Source organism: Rhea americana, unplaced genomic scaffold (assembly GCF_003343005.1).
Source record: "Rhea americana isolate MKP2758 unplaced genomic scaffold, rheAme1 scaffold_84, whole genome shotgun sequence".
In the NCBI taxonomy this organism is placed as follows: Eukaryota; Metazoa; Chordata; class Aves; order Rheiformes; family Rheidae; genus Rhea; species Rhea americana.
Genome location: NW_028187023.1, coordinates 967,244 through 987,050, shown reverse-complemented (window position 1 = coordinate 987,050; position 19,807 = coordinate 967,244). Strand labels below are relative to the sequence as shown.

Here is a 19,807-nt window from a genome sequence, read left to right as displayed (position 1 = left end):
TTCTTAAGGCCAGGAGAAAATTCACTGTTTCTTCAGTTAGTCTAAGTGGATCTGATCCCCTTTACTTAGTCAATCCTGGGCACACGCATGTTTTTTTTGATCCTGAGTCATCAATCTTGATTAGATCAAACACTCTACTACCTGTTGGCCTTGCTGAGGAGATACAGAAGGTGGGTTGAGCTGAGTTTCTGGCCCTTATAATAAAAAGGAAGCTTTGAGCAATAGTACTTTCCATGAGGATATTCCAAAGAATGGTGGTGGCCCATCCCATTAAAGCCCAATGATATTCTGGGTTTGACGGTGCTGGGTTGCTGTGAGAGAATCTGAGACCAGCAGTGTCTTTTSCTGGATCAAATAAAAGGGAACTGTTACCGGAAGAGGCAGCAGAAGGGAAAGGAAGCGGCCGGGAGAGCAGACACAACAGATGTCTGCATGATACTGCTGTGCATGGGACACTGTAGGAAAAGGAGAGGGAGGAAATTCTGGGAGAATCCCAGATGAGAACTCTTGATAATAAAATATTAGATTTTACTTCTTTACTGTGTAAGTTGTTTGGGGTGGGGAGAGGGGAGAAGATACAAAACCATCTTCTTGACTTCAGACAGGCCTGAAATGTTGCCTTGATCTTGACAGCAGAGCACCTTGCCTTCTCCAGGGTATTCCATGCACTCATCTCTTCCCTTCGGTGAACTTGAGTAACTCTGATCTGGTGCTGTAGATTCACCTTTGTCAAGTGAAATGCCTTGCTATGATAATTAGGCACAATATTTTTCCGTGTGATTTTGTTTGTATTATTTAGTTGAGGTTCATACTGTTCCCCCCGCGCACACGCTCTCTAAGTCATAGTGTTTCAGAAATAGGGGTCAGAGTCCCTAGCTTTATTTTCTTCTTCCTGGGGGTATTGTCTGCTTCTGTTGACAGGCCTGGGAGCTGCAGAGAGAACTACTCATTAGAGTCAGCTGCAGAAGGGAAAGAAAAGGCTTGTTGCTAAATATAAAATAAATTAATCTTCCTGTGCAGGAAGTATTAGCATATGTAATTTCTGTCTGAAGACATCTGTGTACAAAGAATTAAGAGTAAATGTGTCCAGCTGTTGACCTGATGAATGGTTGCATGGTAAAAATATGCAAAGAATAAAATTTTCTTTTTGCTAACTTGTTATTTTAGAGAGAGTCAGACTGATGCAGAAATGACATCAGATCTTTCTTGACTGTATAAAGCAAAAAAAATAATTACAAGACTGGGTGGTAGGAGAGAAAATTTCTGCTCCATGAAATAGCTGTTACTATGGCGTCTTTCAGCTACAAACATTATTTCATCTTCAAAGGAGAAGGATCAAATCCTGGGTAGGAATCTTTTTTTTTTTTTTTTTTTTTTTTTTTTGTCAGCAAGAGAAAGAATACAAGATAGTCTTATTTACCAATGATAACATAAAATTTGCTTGTTAACCACTAGTAATTGTCACAGGCTTTTTAAACTGTGTTCCTGGGTTAAGCATTGTTCATTTAAAATTGCGTATATTTGTGCTTTTTTCCTCAGCTAAGATAAGCTAGAGAAAACAAACCTACTAGCAGTTTAGTCAAACTTTTTTTAATGCTATCAGACAGGGTAAATCTGTGATGTACACCATACTACAATATGGCATTGAAGCTAGCTTCTTTTGTGAGTACTGCCTTAATACCTGGAGTGAACAATTGGAAAAGCGTTAGAGAGAAGGGGAACAGTTCCGCCTAAGCCCAGTGTTGTCGGGCCGTGCCCGAGTCCGTGATGCTTTGCTGCTTTGCGTTCTGGCCTGGTAGCGTTGTGTACGGCGATGAGGAGGAAGGCAGTGGGGAGCAGGACTCTGGAGAGCACAGGAGGTGCACCAAGGACCAGGCTGAAAGGTGGGAGACCGTGGTTCCTGCCTGCTGGCTGCTGTAGTGGCTTCCAGCACAGGTCAAATGCTGGAGCTGCACTAAAAGACATATGGTTCTCCACAGCCTCAAATGGGTTAAGTCTGTACCTTCATTTGATAAGTCTGTGGGTCTGCTCTGGGATTTGACCTTGACATGTCTCTCTGAGAGGACTGGGGACTTGCAGTTCCTCCTAGAAGAGGAGGCTGGGGCTGGTCTTGTCATTAAAGTAAAATTGRGTAGCATCTGGGATGTGAATTGTCACATCTTAGTGATAAGATCTCCTTAAATGCACCCACGTGGCTGTATGTGAGTTACAGGGGCATGTGGGGTGATGTCAAACAAAAAAGAGCATCTGAAGAGATGCCACTAGACACACTTAGCAAGGCTATCAACAGGAGTGGGTACGGGCTACCTACAAACAAAAAGCTACTGGAGGATAACACGATTGTGTTGAAGCAAATCTTAAATGTGCTTGCTCCCTGTGTTGCTATTTACAATTTAGATTTAGCACAGTAGTCAGGCAAGCCTGGGTAAATAGATGTGTTGCTGGAAATCACCTTGCATGTGTAAGAAGAATTGTTATTGCATCCCTCAGTTTTTCCATGATATTCAGGTTGAAAAGGCCCTTTTCTGGGTTCTTGGTGTAACAAAGGGACAAAAGCTGTTTCTCTCATACCAAGGATGATGAAGAACAGACACACTGCTTCTTCATAAAAAGAACGTGCCTCACGAGCTTCCCAGGCCTTGAACTGTTTCAATAGCCACTTTGAATTTGCTCTCTGAGGGTGATGGGCACAAAGCCTGCCAGCAGAGAGGCCAGATGATTCACTAGGTATCGTACTAGGGTGATAAAGGAGATGCGGGATCCCCTGCCTGTTCTGCCAATGACAACATATTTTCTGTATCAGTCTTTTTACCTCTTATGTATCTATTTCCTTTTACTCTTTTGCTCTCTCTTCTATCACTCCTATGAAGTCTTTGGGTTTAAAAAAGTGTTTACTTGTTTTTAGAATTTTAAAATTTTGGGAGGTTATATTTGTAGAATAAGTTAAATAAACTATTCCCTTAGGTGCTATAATTCAAAAAGTTAGTAACTTTGAAAAGGTTTATATTCTTGCTATGGTTAGAGTAGTAAATCTGGACATTCTTTTTCAGGTTTTTAATTTCCATGCTTAAGTTTTAAAGATAATACCCTGTATCTGTAATGTTATCATGATGTGGGAACAATCCAATGTCCTGAAGTTGCAGAAGTAATATTCTTTAAACTTTCACCTTTGGAAGGAGCTTGAAGCATTTTGGGTTCTTTGAGGAAATGAGTTTTAAAACAGAGGCAAGGATTTCAGACAGATCTAGAGTACTTCAGTAAAATAAGCAAGTTTGGTTATTTCCTTTATTGGCTTAAATGATCTCGGTAGCTGTCAAAGGATTATCTAAAGGGAGAAACTGATTGTTGGCCACCCAGAAAGTCTGTCCCTTTAATCAGACAGAAAGTAGGAGATGGGAGATGGGAGAAAGTGGCAATGGATAGGAAAAATTGGAGAAATACCAGCGTAGCCCTTTATTTCCTCCCCTCAGATGTGAAAGAAATACAAGTGAGCAAAGTTTTTAAAGATGCAGCAGCAGAGTATCTCCACTGAGTGTCCAAGATCTTTAGCAGTTACTTTAGAATCTGCCTACCAGAAATTATATTAATAAAATAGTCTGCGGACATCATGAAAGAAATTTCAGAAGTGGAATTGTATTAATAATTATTTCCCATAGCAATTTTGACATTACAAATACCATCATATCATACAAGTTATGGTTGATGTAAGGATCACAATTTTGAACTTTTTGGCATGTTTCCTAACTTCCCTCCATCTTCACCTCCTTGCCCTTCCTTCAGTATAATTTTTGCAGATGTCCAGAAAAAAATGCTTATACTGTTCCATACTGTTTCTATAGTTTCATTTTGCAGGAACTTTATGCGCTTTTATGTGCATTTTTCCCCAACACATTTCACTAATCAGATTTAGTGAGAGTCTTCAGTTCAAATAAAACCCAAATCACAAAGCAAAACTTTCTGTCAATGCTACATGGTTTTCCTAGTTTAGTGGGTTGTAAAACCCAATCGTGTGTGCACGTTTTCTCCCAGAACCATTAATCCAGAAATTGAGTTGAACCAAGATTCTTAAACTTGACCTATTTGGGTTTTATTTTTGATCCAGTTGCAGGGGTTTGATGTTCTTTGTAGTTTGGTTTGGCAAGGAAAGTTACTCTTTCCGTGAGAAATAATTCATTGCTTCCATCTTAGTCTTTGCATGTTATTAAATGCTTGCTATAGTAGTAAAAAATCAAGGGCTTTTACTTGACAAACTCATGCTCATAAATGCTGAGGGCAACGGAAGCATTGGGAAATCCAAATTTCAGAGCTAGCCCAAAATGAGAAGTCTTGAGTCTTTTGAGTTTGAGCCAGACAAATGATGATCTGGTTTCCAGATAAATGATGATCTGGTTAACATCCCGACACTGACACTTACCCTAGCAAARTTGTTCTGTCCTCACTGGTCTGCAGCTTGTGTAAGAAACAAAAGTGGGTCATGATCTCAACTGCCTTATAAATTATGCTGGATAGGGAAATTCTGCTTTACAGGTTTGTAGTCAAAGTCTGGAAGTCATGTAAGTGTCAGCTGTTGCAATGTGACAGAGTTTTCAGTTGCCAGGTAATTATTTCCCATGTGCTGTGCTAGAGATATTGATACAGCTTGGAAACCTGGTAATTTAACAAGTGAAAAAACATCCTTCCACTGTCTACACTGTCTTTTCTGCCTGTAATAGAGAGGGAGGAGGCCACATCTCTTATTTCATCTCACTTAGATCCCAGCAGCGTGTCACACTGGTGGCAGAGACGATGGAGGTGTTAAGGAGCCTGGCACAGAATACAAAATGAGGAATCAAATAAGAGTAGAAGAGAAATGCTTGTTGGACTGGCAGCAGGATTGAGCTGCATTCAGAGTCCGCTTTAAGGACAGGCCAAATAGAAGCTGCTTTCTTCAGCAGAACGATAGGCTAGTAAAAAAGGAAAAACATATATGTGAAACATTATTATTTTGAAGAAATAATTTTTTTCTGTTGCATGTTTTTTGCATGTAAGACAAATGTAATATGACTAAATTTTGAAGTCTTTTGCTAGGCTAAAAAGTTAATAAACAAGAAACTGTTTACAACTGGAGCCCACAAAGCTTATACCACCTTAGGGTCAAGTGCACCTTTTAGTAGAGGAAACTTGAGAGAAATGTGCCTGATGGAGCAGGTAGTGGGGCTCGATGGTTTCCTGTGCCCCAGATAACATCCCAACATCCACCGAAGCTGGAAACTTTCTCAGCAGGAGTGGTATTCTTAATCGTCTCCAGAGAGATCACATGGATGAAAGGCTTTCTTAGTACATAAGTGATAAGAAATCTGAAGAAAACTTGGCAATCCTGTCCCCTACCTTCACATAATGGTCTTGCAACCATCTAGATGTCTTGTAAGACATTGTAAGAAGGTATTGCTTCTTGCAGAAGTCTGGGGTGATAATACCAACTTTTTTCCTCCCGAAACTTTCATCATGAACTAGAGCTCGCAAATGCTCAAAATGTTATGACAAATATTGATTGCATTCGACCAGCTAGTTTCCCCCCTGTGTAGGACCAGACAATTGAATCAAGCCCTGTGTGTTTAGAGTGCTGTTTTGTATAAAGCATAAGGCATTTTAGAGCTTTAGTAAGTCTGTTGCCTCCCTAGAAAAAACAGAATTGAAGACCAGCAGTTTCAGTTAATCTCGAAACTGGATTACCCTTTTTAAGAAGTGTAGCAAAACTATTTAAATGCCTGCAGCACTTTCAGAGTCTGCAAATCTCCATCTTCAAGGTTATCTGTTTTTTTTTCTTTTATTTTTTCCACAGTAAAGTGCCAGGCACAAGCAATGTTTCCCCCACGTGAGCAATGCTGCCTAATACACTGCTGATAGTGTAGAGCTGACATGGAGCTGATCAGAGTGAACATACAGCCTTCAAAGAGAACGGGTTGCAATTGCTCTCAGGAAACCCGTGGTCTCTCCTCAAGCAGAGTGGAGGTGATCATTTCTGATGTACTCTCGCCACAGTAGCTCCTACCAGTGGATTGTATGGGCAGGTGTTATCCTTTAATGAYTGCCACCAAACTGCGTAGAATAGTCCTCGGCGACATTGCAGTGAGTGTCAATGCCGTGTCGGTACCATGTTCCCACCACTAGTACTGCCAATGGAGATAGATGTGCCAAACTGTGCAAGAGCAGATCTGCCCCAAGAAACCCATTTCAAGGTCAATACTAGTAAATAAAGGATTTTGCATGCAGGAGTTGGGATGTTACTGCTTCTTCTTTTTTTTGTTTGTTTTGCTGATGATGCCTCTGTTTTTGCATCTTGCCCTCTGCTGCTTTTGGAGTTCCATGCTTCTGTTTTCTCGTTACTGCATATTGCATAAATACAGTTATAGGAGAAAGAATAAGAGAAGAACAAACAGCAATGGAAAAAGCTGAGTAAATAAAACCTGTTGTTAAGAACAATACAACATTTGGTATAATTACTGGAGACAGTATTACTCCCAGTCATGCTGATAGCATGTTTTTGCAGTCAGAAGAACTATATTAGTTTATAAAATTAGTTTATAAAAATATTTAAGATTTTTACAGTCATGAAGGCAGAGAGGCGATCATAGAGACAGCAGTGTTAGACAGGCTTTTTGAAAATGTGATTTTAGTGAATACCACAGTCCCTTACTCAGTGTTTATTCCATGTGTTTTTAAAGTTCCAATGAAGACTTTCAGTTAACCCTGTGAAGAAAATAAAGCCAGTTTTCAGCATTCAGATAAGATTCACCTAAATCCTCTGTATGTACCATAAATAGTAGTAGGTATCAGGTGCTTGTATATAAACAGAGTAACGTGAGTTGGAGGTCCTGATGAGCATATTTAACACTCGTTTTCATTGGAATCAGGAAGCCTCAGGGCAGTTTTGAGTTCATATTGTTGGTCAGACGCATCCTGTAGCGCTCAACAGTACATCCCCTTCCTCCCTCATCTTCAGGGAAGCCTTCGAATATTAGGATTTGGGGAAGTTTTTGAATATTAAGACTTTCTTATTGCTTCTACTTTAAAGGTGCCAGAGCTACTGAATGGCAATTCTACAATTTTCTCTGTATATCTGCAGATTCCTCATCTTCCTAATGAGGACAATTTGTTTCTCCTCCATTTTATTAAGATAAATGTAGTCCTTAAAAAGCTCAGTGAGCAACATGGTAAAGCTATCTGGCGTGGAACACTTTCTGGGCCAAACAACTATCACGAACCAGCCGCTCTCCTTCCCTGAAGTCTTTTATACCTATACGCTTTCTTGGGAAGGGAAATTTTATAGTCGCATATCACACCCTAAATTAAAGAGCTTCCAATATAATTTACATCTATGCTGAAACATTTTGCAGGTTACTCTGTACTGGGCAAATTCATCCTTGACAAAATGCAACTGGGCTCATACACTGATGAATCTGATTTAGTAATAGTAATTATAGTAGAATATAATTGTAGGAGAATATAATATAGCAGAAGTAACTATACTTCTAAATACATACTTACGATGTGAATATGACATTCTTCAGCCTGATGTCGTATATTTAAATGTAATAAGCTACTTGTAAAGGATGGTTTTTAACTGAAGGCTCATTTCAGTGCTACTATGTTATGGTATTGACTCTTTCAGTTTGAAACAATTTTTTTAATCATAGGAAACCTAAAGATTCACTGACAGTGTGGGGAGAGCTTGTGCTCTGGTGGGAGCCTAGTACACTGAAGAAGTTTAATGCTTCTTGACTTCATGAACACTGCTTTCTTTAAATAATTTTGTAAATTATTCTACTTTCAAAAAATGAGGGAACACGATATGAATGTCTTTATGTTCTGGGAATGAACAGAGCCCATTATACACTGATTTTTCTGTTTAAAGTGCCAGTTCATAATCATGAGTATGAATACCAATTTCAACTCTACCCCAAGAGTTGTGTGTGAATGAGAATTCTAAGAGGATGAGAAACATTATCCTAAAATTAAGGAGATCACCTGATTTATGAAAGGAAAAAATATTGCAGTATATAACAAACCTTGTTTCAAGTTAGTTACTTCTGCAGGAGACACTCTATCTTGGATATAAGAGATTTCATGGCATATGCACAAATTAAAAAGGGAAAGAAGCATTGTAAAACAACAGGTTAAATCAAATTTATAGGCAATTGTTTTTAACTGGAGTGCAGTAGTAATTTTAGCACTGAAGTTAGAGAAGTTCTTAGCTAGAATATCAGAAAAGGTGGGAGTTTGTTTTCAGGAACAAATCTTTTGTTTGGAACAAACATGTTTGTTTTCGTAACTTTTTCATTTATAAAGGCAATCCTGTCAGTCTGACTGTATTTTTTTAAACTAGAATATATGAAGAAGAATTATAAAATAATGCATTTTTTCATGCTGTATGAGCCACCATGAATTCTCTTACATCCCTGTAACTTCTGGAGATGAACAAGTAGATAACATATGTTTTAAGATAAGAAGGGCTACCGACCAGGTCCACAAAAAAGCCTCCTACCATAGGTTGCCAAAAATGTTTCTAATGAACTACGTTTTGAGCGAGGCTTGTCTTTTGACAGAATGATTATTGCAGAAAATACTTTACTAAAAGCACCTCAGAAAAGTTAAAAAAAAAAAAAGTGTTAGAGGACTGGGAAGGTAAGCAACCTGGTGTTTCTAGAAGGTAACTTTTTTTCCCATTGAACATGTTGATAGAACCGGTGATATTTTTAGGGGTTTTTCTTTTTTTAATGAAAGCTTTAAAGGAAAAAGCCCAGTTTCTCACCTTTTTCCCTGCATCCTAGTTTGTTGTTTTTATAAGGAGGCTGCCAGTTTTTCTCCCTTAACATTGCACTGAGTGTGGGTACACAGGAGACGCTCTGGTAGTTCTCTCTGGGAAGGACAAGTAGATGCTGGGAACCCGCCTGCCTGCAGATGGAGGGGGGAATCAGCAAGCAGAGAAAGGCAAGATGTGGAAAGGAGGATTTTACTAGATAGAGTATGGACTCCGTTTTGATTCAGTTGTGTGCTGATGAATGCTAAGAAAAATATAAAACATGAATGTTATGCCCAGCTAATGGATTGGATCACATCAACTAAGGTTCCATGAGTAAATTTACAAAGAAAAAATTTTTTTTGTTTACTGAGTGGCAAGTGTATTTATTTTAGATGACAGTCTCTGGTTTCCATGGAGATCATCCTTCTGCTTGTTAAAGGTATTATTCAGAGTCTTTTGCATAAATTGATTTATTGCTAAGAGCTATTATTTCAAAACTATCTCAGCTATTAATACTTGAATCAACACTTTGGCAGTGAAATCTGAGCAAGGTACAAATTGGAAGGGGAGTGAAAATATTTTTTGCTGTTTTGAATCAAAATAACGTAACATTTAATGCTCAGAGAATATTACTTGTTGCAGATACTATGAACTTGAAACACTGTAATGGCTTGAAGGATGACCTGAGCACCATGATAAGTCAGCCCACTCTTGTATTTACTTTCTCAGTGTACTTCTAGGCAACTCATTTATTGTGTGGCTGCTTGTCAGTGATATTTCTGAAGCAAAAAATTTAGGGACAACTGTGATTTCAAACTGAATGCTGCATAATTCTAAGTATATAATACACAAAGATTTTTATTGAATGTTGATATTTATGATAATACAAGGGGATAAAACTAACTTTATTTCACTTTGCCTGGCAGGCTGTATGCATGCTTGTGCATGCCTGCACATGAAAAGAGCTCCTCTCATAAAGTGGTTACCTTTAGCATTTCCTATTCCTCTTTTTCACCTGGAGAAATTTTCAGTGGCACAGATAAGCTGGATGCTTACCTCCTACTCATTCAGTCTGCGTACAGATAAGGATGCCAGTTAGTGTCAGATGTGATGAGGCTTTTAAGTGATCATTTATAAGGGATGCTCATATCCTGATCAGTACTGGCTTGCAGGAAACAGTGAAATGCTGCAATGTCTGCTGCATATTCACTCTAATTCTTCCCTGGATTTCTCCCGGCTCATCGGTACAATCTTGTGTAATTTATCAAGTCTGAATTGAAGGTCGTGTAGCTGTAGGCCAGTTATCCAACACACACATCTCAAAAAATAACCCTGGATAGAAGATGACAGCATTACCTGCTGTGAGGATGTGAAACAGCCTGAACAGCTGTAACCCAAGCAGAGTATCAGTGGCAGACCAGTGCCTTTCACAGGTTCAACACTGAATGTGTAACACATATAGAACAGAAAAGTGGCTCTACACATGGTGAAAAGATTTAGAGCACAATTGCTTTAATGATTGCTAAATTACCTTGTTGCCTGGAATGTTGTTATCCTCCCCCATGGAAATAAGTAGCTAGTGAAAGGTGAGGAGAAATGAAATGGCAAATGCATGCAGTTCATTCTTAATCTGCTTTCTATTTGATGGTATACAGAGTTTCTGGTGCACTCTTCTCTCTGAGTAGGTGGCTTTGAGATGCATGAAGGGGAATATTTGATTTTAAGGCATCAGCAGAAAGAGCAACAGTCTATGCTGAAACTAATCTGGTTCATCAGAATGGTTTGGTTATAGGCAAGGTATAGTTGCAAGTGGAAGAAAATATTTGTTTCCCTGAGTAATATTCACTCATTAACTTTCCACTGTCACAAACTTTGGTAAGATACAGCTTCTTCCTGCCTATCTTTCTCTCTCTTTTGAGGCTCCAGCTTCATTTGTCTGTTTAAAGACCTTTTTTTTTTTTCATCTTAGATGCAGTATCTTTTCTGATTTATTCTTCCCACTTCCATCCAGGATCAGCCAGCACCAGAGTTAATTTTATTTCCTTCCCTAGTTTAGATGACAATATGACATGAGTTGTAGAAGTGATTCCACAGCTGTAAATCTTGAGTCTTGACACAAGCTTCTCTATAAGATCCTGAAAAGTAGCCTAGTAGTTTTCTAGCAGCATCTGAAATATTATTAAAAAACTCTTGGATTTCTTTTATTTTTCCATTCTTCATTGTAGTCATTCTAACTTAGGTGAAACTTGCTTTAGAAGTAAAGTTACAAAATTGGTGCAATTCAAACTACATAAAAATTTTAATTTTTAAAACAAAATCATCAGCTTCTCCACTACTCCATGACATTGTAATAATATATTATTACTATATGAGAAGTACTTCTTTAATAACTGGAGGATTGGAAAGGCTTCCTAAATCAAGTGGTTTGATTGACTGAATATCTCTTAGCAATTTAAGAAGCTTTAAATACACCTGATTGAATACTGCATGTTGAATATACTGTCAAGCCCGAAGCACCTGCCAAAACTAGATGATGATTCCATTCTTTAAAATACTTCCTATTATAAATACTTAACTCAATATTTTGTCAGCTACCAAAAAGGAATGTGCATAGTAAGACATATTACACAGTTTATATAAAGTTAAATTCTGAATTACATTTAAGTACTGCTGTCCTAAATAGTGTATCTGTGAGGTAAATTTTAAAGTTAATACTGCATGGTTTTACTGAAATGATGCATTTTATCAAGAAGCTAAACTTGACGTTCTGGTATTTCCTGTTACGTACCCATCCTTTTGGCCTCATGAACAAGAATATATTCTTGCTGGCATTTCAGTATCTCAGCAACTGTAGGAAAATTCTGATCAGCAAATAAAAACTTGAGTTTTTTTATTGGTTAGGGAGAAGAAACAAGCTGAAGAATGGTAGTGTCAGCAGAGAAAGCTGTGGAGGGCTGCAGCTGCTTTTTCATATCACAATCAGCAGCTCAAGATGCTGTTTTCTCTAATTGTGTGTATTATTTACCCTAAAAGAACACTAAAAAGTCGGACTGGCCTATAAATCAATTAAAGTTCAACCAAAAAGAGCTCTGGTAAGTATTGACAATATATAGCATGAATAACATGCAGTTGTTGGTACCATTTACAGTAAGAATTTCACTTCTCTTGGAGTTAGAAAGGTAAACTTTACATTCTGTCCAACTACACTAGAGTAAATGGGATTGCCTTGCCAAGCAGTATTCTTATGCTTGTAGCTATGCTTGGTTGATCCAGTGGTGCTGCACAGTACCACCTGGCAGAGAAACAAGATCAAGGAGAATCATATCCTATCAGGATGATATTAGCCTTTACCATTTAGTTAGTGCTAATGGAAAGCAACTTGCTCGCACACCAGCTATAGGCACTAAGCACAGTTGCATAGTTTGGCTAGTGCTAAGCATTTTTTTGATCTTAAGCAAGCCTTTCCAGTAAGTAATACATATCACTGAGAGCAATTTTTGCCTGGTGTACAATGAACTGGGTAACAAAGAGTGATTGCAGGATTTCTTCAGTATGAAAATTTGAATATAGTTTAATAAGTCTGGCACACTGAGCTCTTTTTTTGTCTTGATCTGCTGTCTGGTTGGATGGTTCAACTACTGTCTCTTGCTTAGTGCCCTGTGGGAAGAGAGATAACTCAGTAGATCGCATTAGAACTGATTATCTAGGGGATAGTATCACAAGAGATACATGCTTCACTTGAGAGTCTTCTCTGTCAAAAAAGGCTGTTAACAGTTACTGGGGGAAGTTGTAAAAAGTGTATTTGCTTCCATTTCTTTGTCAGGTCATTCCCTAAAAGGGAGAGTGCTGCTTTCTGAGAACTCTGATGCCTTTTAAGTTTAGAAGGAAATACCCCTGAGAAAATCTACTTGGTTTCTGCACTGCTTTTGTGGTGTTTATATGATAAATATTCAGCTGAAGCATGAGGCAGTTTTCAATTTCAGCTGGACAACCTGTTTAGAAGTGTATGAGCAGTACGGTGCCTGTGTGGGCACGGGGGAAAGGGACTTGGTCTGAGCAGGCTGAGGCAGAGAAGAGCCCCCTCTCGCTGCGCCAGCACGTGGGGAGTCGTTCCAGCTGCATCGCGTCCCTGGAGCTGGGCGCACTGACAGCAGTCTGCAGCGAGTAGCTAAGGACGCGTCTGTGATTTGAGTTGCTGGCCGTCCTGCCGGCTCACCTGTCTGCAGGGCACCCTCGTACGTGCACGAAAGGCACTTGGGCAAGGAAGCCCATCTGTGATCGTATAGGGGCTTTCTGCATTTCCTTCACCAATAGGACTGTCTTTAGCTTGTATTTATTTTAAGTGGCAAAAGCTTTAGGAGTTGCTGGTGCTTTACGGAATTCAAGATAAGACTTTATTTTTGCACAGTTCTGTTACGTCTTTTTTCTTTCATTTCAAACAATCAGGTTGCTAACAACAGATTTTTAAAGGGGAGACAATATATATATTTTGAAGCTGTTCTTTGACATCTTGGTATGCAGTAGAACTGAAGGCAGTAAGAATATACTGCTTCATCACAGGGAAATCTGGGGGAGGATTGTTTTTCTTCGATGTAAGATTTCTTCCTGACATCTGGATAGACGAAGATACAATCATAACTGAAAAATACTGTCTTGGCTAAAGCTGGTTTCTCTCTGTGCTTCTGTCCCCAGACATCCATTCCCTATTGCAAACTGAAATATGTACGTTCTATGTGTTCTTCAGTGAAGTTATTTGCAGAAAGCTTTTTTTTTTCCCGTCCTATTTGTTTAATTGTATGTTATCATGTATGCATAGAATCTCTTCAACTAGAAAAAAAATAAAGGCTTTTTTTTCTGATTGTGGCTTCACAGAGGCTTATCTCTGCCATTGAGGTGGCAAATGGAAGTAAAAACAAATTTGCTGTAATCCACTGACACACAGAGACAGGTAAATTCAAATAAGTCCTGCCAGAAAGCTTTATATTTACTTAGAGTGGATGGTTTTCTTAAAATAAATAAATTAGGCGCTAGTTATTCAAATATGAGCATGTTAACTCAAGATGGCTCATTTCACATGTGAGTCAGTGTAAGCATCTAAACACGTGGTTTGGATATTCTGCTTACAGATTGCCTCTGGAAGTCCCTAGCTCTATCATTACTAGATGGTGGGAGGAGATAGCTGGGGTATAAGTGCTTTTCAATCATCTGGTTTATAAAGTCTGTAGCCATTACACAGACTTTTAGTCTGACCAGTGTGATAGCTCAAATCAGTGACTGCAGCAAACTCCAAACAAGTGCTTTTTATTTGTATCAAATCAGTCAAACCTGTTCTTCTGTTTGTTTTTGGTTTTTTTTTGCTTTGTTATCCTTTGTTATCTCTACTCTCAGGTAACATCACGATGCTGTGGTCAACCTGCAGAACATCAGTACTTAAATCTGTAACAAACCGATTCATTAAGAATTTGGCCTGCTCTGGGATCTGTGCCAGCCTGGTTTGTGTGCCTTTTGACATTGTCCTTAGTGCCAGTCCGCACTGCTGCTGGTGGATTTATACGATGCTCTTCTGCAAAATTGCCAAGTTTTTACACAAAGTCTTCTGCTCAGTAACTATCCTTAGTTTTCCGGCCATTGCTCTAGACAGGTAAGATATCAAATTTGAGCAGTATTATAATCCTTGATTTTTCTTTCTTCTTTTGATATTATTTCATTTTAGTCTTGTAAATGCTATTTAGTGTTGTATTATGCCATTGCATGAACTGTTCTTGTTCCAGTACTTTCCTCAAAATGTACAGCTTCTTTCTAAAATGGAATAAATATTCTCTGTAACACTGAATACCTTTATTTGTCAGTTTACTCTGATACCTTTGGACTTTTCTAAGGGATTTTGAGTCTATTGCTTTATCTTCAGAGAATTTTTTTATCCTTTTTTCTTCCTGTCATTAATGCTTGTTCAATAATGGAACCTGAAGCTTAAAAACTTCAGACTATAGACAAAGTGCACATCTTTAACTGTGAAACTTGAAAGCCATTGCCTGCTAGAAGAATTTACTAATTCCTACAAAGACTTTCTCTGCCTGGTAATTTTCAAATCTAGCTTAGATTAAAAAAAAAGTGTTAAAATAACCCAAATTAATTCAGGTAAGTTTTGAGTATAGAAAATTAGTCTAAAACAAAAGCGGCTTTTTGGACTGAGTAAGTTTTTGGATTCCATTAACTTAGCTTATTCCGTGATTGGCTTTCAGTGATCTCACCTAAATGTACAACTATTATTATCTTGACAGTAATTCAGATATTTTTAAGGGCAGACACTGGTTACAGTTTAATACAGTTGGATTTATGTATGTTAGATAAAATTATTGTTATATAGTCTGGTCATGTGTCTCACGAGAGAACACATTAGCTCTGCAAAAGAAAAGCAAACTGTAGCTAACAAAGTGGTATCTATCTTAATCTAATGTTACTATCTTGATAAATGCAGTATTGCTATCTGTAATGCACATCAGTATTGCCACTGAAACAGCTTATCACTTGTCCCTCATGAGTAAAACTTGTGATCGTCTTTATAAAAATTACAAGTTGCTATCACTTATGGTAAGGATAGATGGATAGGTCTCTCATGACAGGTCTGCAAGCTTAAAAATCTACAGTAATAAGCAAAACTGAACAATGAACCAATGCCTGAAATTTGATCATGTCAGAGATTCATAATTTCTTTTTTTAATGCACATAGATTGTACAGTGTCCAAACTATCCTTTTGCTGAGGGCTCTGCCCACCAAAGACTGTGGAAAAACAAAATCTGGTTGTACTCTCAGTAGTCAGGTACATGTGACTTGCGACCTACGTTTTTTTTCAACTGTAAGAGAAAATCCTTTATAAAGCAGCTTTTCTATTTAACTGTAAGCCTGGCCTTTCAATGTGACATAACCATGTCTCTATCATGGTTTGTGAATTTGTGCTGTGTACAAGAAAGAAAATAATGAAATTTTGAAGACAATGTTCAGTCACATCAGACCAAGCAATATAGTCCCAGTTACTGAAAGAGTTGTTCATGTGTAATGTGCTCCTAGAGTGCACATTACAGAGATTTTTTTTTTTTCCTACAGACAGACCTGCAAAGCTGGACACTTGTTTCTGCTTTCTCATAAGCAGCTACTCATTTGGCAGCCTGGTTAGGAAGTTTGGGCATTATGCTCACTATAAACTATAGCCTTTTCATTGTATCAGTTGTATTTTGTTTTATTTTATTTATTTATTTTTTGACAGGTACTACTCTGTTTTATACCCCCTGGAAAGAAAAATATCTGATGCAAAATCTCGAGACCTGGTTATCTACATCTGGGCACATGCAATAGTGGCCAGCATCCCAGTATTTGCTGTGACCAATGTATCTGATATTTATGCCATGTCCACCTGTTCTGAATCCTGGAGTTATTCCCTTGGTCACCTGGTGTATGTCATCATCTATAACATCACCACTGTGATTGTACCAGTGGCTGTGGTATTCCTCTTTATGATTCTTATCCGCAGGGCACTGAGTGCCAGCCAGAAAAAAAAGGTCATCATAGCTGCCTTAAGGACCCCTCAGAACACAGTATCTATCCCTTATGCCTCCCAGAGAGAAGCTGAACTTCATGCCATGCTACTTTCCATGGTTATGGTATTTATTTTCTGCAGTGTTCCCTATGTGATTCTGGTGATTTACCGCACTATACTCAATATTTCAGATATTTCAGTCTTCTTGCTCCTCACTGCCATTTGGTTGCCTAAGGTCTCTTTGCTAACCAATCCTTTGTTGTTTTTAACTGTCAACAAATCCGTACGGAAGTGCTTAGTGGGGACCATAGTACAGTTGCACCGAAGATATAGCAGGAGAAACATTGTCAGCTCTGGTGGTGTTGCAGATGCTAATCTGGAGCCCAGTGTCCGTTCGGGGAGCCAGCTTCTGGAGATGTTTCATATCGGGCAGCAACAGATCTTCAAGCCAACAGAGGATGAGGAGAATGAAACCAAATCCATTGGCTCTGGTGACTTTCAGCAGAAAGAAATTCCTACAACCAGTTTAGAGGTAGAACAGACTTTAGTTCACAAATTCATACCACATACAGTGGCAGACTCTGCAGCTCAGGTGGCCCCAACTGTGCCCACAGAAGCTGATATGGCCAATGACAAATATTCCATGCAATTTGGTTTTGGACCCTTTGAGTTGCCTCCACAGTGGCTTTCAGAAAACCGGAACAGTAAGAAGAGACTCCTGCCTCCTTTGGGAAATACCCCGGAAGAGCTAATACAGACAAAGCAGCCAAAGTGTAAAGTAGAAAGAAAAATCAGCAGAAACAAAGTCAGTATCTTTCCCAAGGTGGACTCTTAGTAACAGCAGGAGCTGTAAGTGACAAAGGAATGTCACCTTCTATTATATGTGTGATCCCATGGATCTTTGTTATGCTGAAATTTGTTACAGGCTATTTTTTCAAGCTAATTTAAAAAAAAACTTCAAGTGTTCCTTATTAATATGTTTTTATGAAAATAATATACACATTGATTTTTAGTTTTATTTGTGAATAACCTACAATAATACATGCCTGATTCACTTTAACAGGGTACTCATGGCTTTGGGAACACTTCCTGTACAGCTGAAGTATGAAAATCTGGCAGTTGGCTTGCTGGGAAGCTTCATGTTCTGTTAAAATGGACAGGGTATCACAACAACTTAACAGGAAAGGCTCTAGGGAGCACAAAACAGATGCAGATTGGATAGCCTAACCTCACAGAAATGGACACAGCAAGCCTTTGTACATTTCATTAATGAAGTTAATATGGACAATTTTTTTATTAAATCCATTTCTCATGCCAATGTTAAAAACAAAATTGCCTTTTTGTATGTTCTTACAGTTACCACATATTTGCCAAACATCTGAACTTTTTTAAAAAAATTAAAATATGTTATTTTTTGACTTAAAACTTCAGCAAAGCCAAGGATACCCAAATCTTCCTATATAACACAAAAACTGAGAAAAGAAAAAAGAATTCCTGATATACCATTTCACAGAATCACAGAACTACAGAATGGTTGAGGTTGGAAGGGACATCTGGAGATCATCTAGTCCAACATCCCTGCTCACACACCTACAGCATGTTAAAACAGGACTGCATCCAGGCAGGTTTTGAGTATCTCCAGCAAAGGAGACTCCACAAGCTCTCTGGGCACCCTGCTCCAGTGCTCTGACACCCTCACAGTAAAGAAGTTCTTCCTTATATTCAGGTGGAACTTCCTGTTTTTCAGTTTGTGCCCATCGCCTCTTGTCCTGTCACTGTACACCACTGAAGAGAGTCTGGCCCCATCCTCTTGACACCCTCCCTTAAGATATTTGTATACACTGATAAGATCCCCTCTCAGTCTTCTCCAGGCTAAACAGGCCCAGCTCTGGTTGATGCTTCACTCCCCTAATCATCTTCGTAGCCCTACACTAGACTTTCTCCAGCAGCTCCATGTCTCTCTTGTACTGGGGAGCCCAGAATTGGACACAGGTAAATGTGGCCTCACCAGGGTTGAGTAGAGGGGGAGGATCACCTCCCTCAACCTACTGGCAACACTCCTCATAATGCACCCTAGCATACTTTTGGCCTTCTTGGCCACAGGGGCACATTACTGGTTCATGGTTAACGTTTTGTCCACCAGCACTCCCAGGTCCTTCTCCCCAGAGCCGCTTTCCAGCAGGTCAGCCTTGCTGTTTTAAAAAAGTGTTTTTAAAACATACGTTCCTGTAGTTAAGTAGAAGCTGGACTGGAGTCAATACAAGACAAATCCTGATGCCAATGAAAAAACATGTATGTGCCAAGAGAATTAATGGAATACTTTGATCCTGTGATAACAGTATGACATACGTAATAGTGTATTATAAATAACCAAGGGGTCAACCTTGAAATAGACTCTTGCCTATTGTTGCACTCTGCTTGTTTTCTTAGGGGAAAGCCAGCAAATGAAAGCAATGGGTCAGACATACTAATAGCTTTGTACTGGACTGCTGAGTGAGGGAGCTGATAATGGACCCCAAAATGCAAGGTTTGCTAATGTTGTTGCTCACTATTGTCAGAGGGAGGGAGGAGTGGTAGAAGGTTTTCCTTTTACCTTCACAGATACAAATACCAGTCATCTTACTCATCTCACATGCTGGTTACCTAGTATATGAGCTGAATGTAAGACTTCCAAATCTGTTGCCTAATTCCTATGTGAATCCCAATCATGCTATTCCTGGTATCAGCACAATACCAGGACGTTGCCTGAACACCAGCCTTTCTATGGGTGTTCAGGCAATGTCCTGCAGCTTATCTCCCTGTATCACCACAGGCATACTGTCTTGTGTATACTTAAGTGTGAATTTAAACTGTATCAGTCTGTCAGATGACCTTAAAACTATTGTAACTCTGGCATTTTAATCCTTGTTCAGTTGCAAGTAGTCTTCCTTATCTGCATTCATTGTTGTCACATTGGGTAGTAAGAGCACAATCTAGTAACACCTCCTGTAACTTAGCCCTTTGGTGCATGCCAGACCTTTACCTGTAATTTATTGCCTGCTTAACAAATTAGTTTTCTGTACAGTATACTTTTTAAAAAGGCTAGGTGAAGAATCTTGTCAAGTTCACAGTTACTTACCAAATCCAACTGGTCACTGTTTAAAGTGAGGAAAAAATACTGCTGAGAAAGAATTTGGAGGTGTACCTGCTCCTCCTTTGACATGGTTGAAGAAAGTCAGCTGCTTCTGATGGCCCCAAGAGTGATGGATTTCTACAAGGCTTTCAAAACAAATGTTGTAATAAAAATGTAAAAAAAAATCTAAATTACTGTGTAAATGATACTTATTTTCCCCTTTCCTCTTTAGTTTCAGTGATCTTATGCTAGTCTAAGGGGTTCTCAGCCTGGGAGTGAGCAGCAGGCTTCAATGCGTCCGGATGAGTGGTGGGAATCCCAGTTGTACTGCTTCTTACATATGGAGATGAGAAGGCAGACACAGATTGCCTGAAATTA

General features: G+C 38.9%; 1 protein-coding gene across 6 annotated transcripts in view; it reads left to right on the top strand.

Annotated features, from left to right (window-relative positions):
* The window catches only part of GPR176 (G protein-coupled receptor 176), a 46,121-nt gene extending 26,550 nt beyond the window's left edge, over positions 1–19,571 (top strand). For all 6 annotated transcript variants that reach the window (XM_085323304.1, XM_085323301.1, XM_085323302.1 and 3 more), the window contains 2 exons: positions 14,171–14,423; positions 16,048–19,571. In XM_085323304.1, the coding sequence (XP_085179430.1) occupies positions 14,171–14,423; positions 16,048–17,152 (1,358 nt within the window). In that variant the 3' untranslated portion in view covers positions 17,153–19,571. The remainder of the gene's footprint in view (positions 1–14,170; positions 14,424–16,047) is intronic.
* The last annotated feature ends 236 nt before the right edge of the window (positions 19,572–19,807 follow it).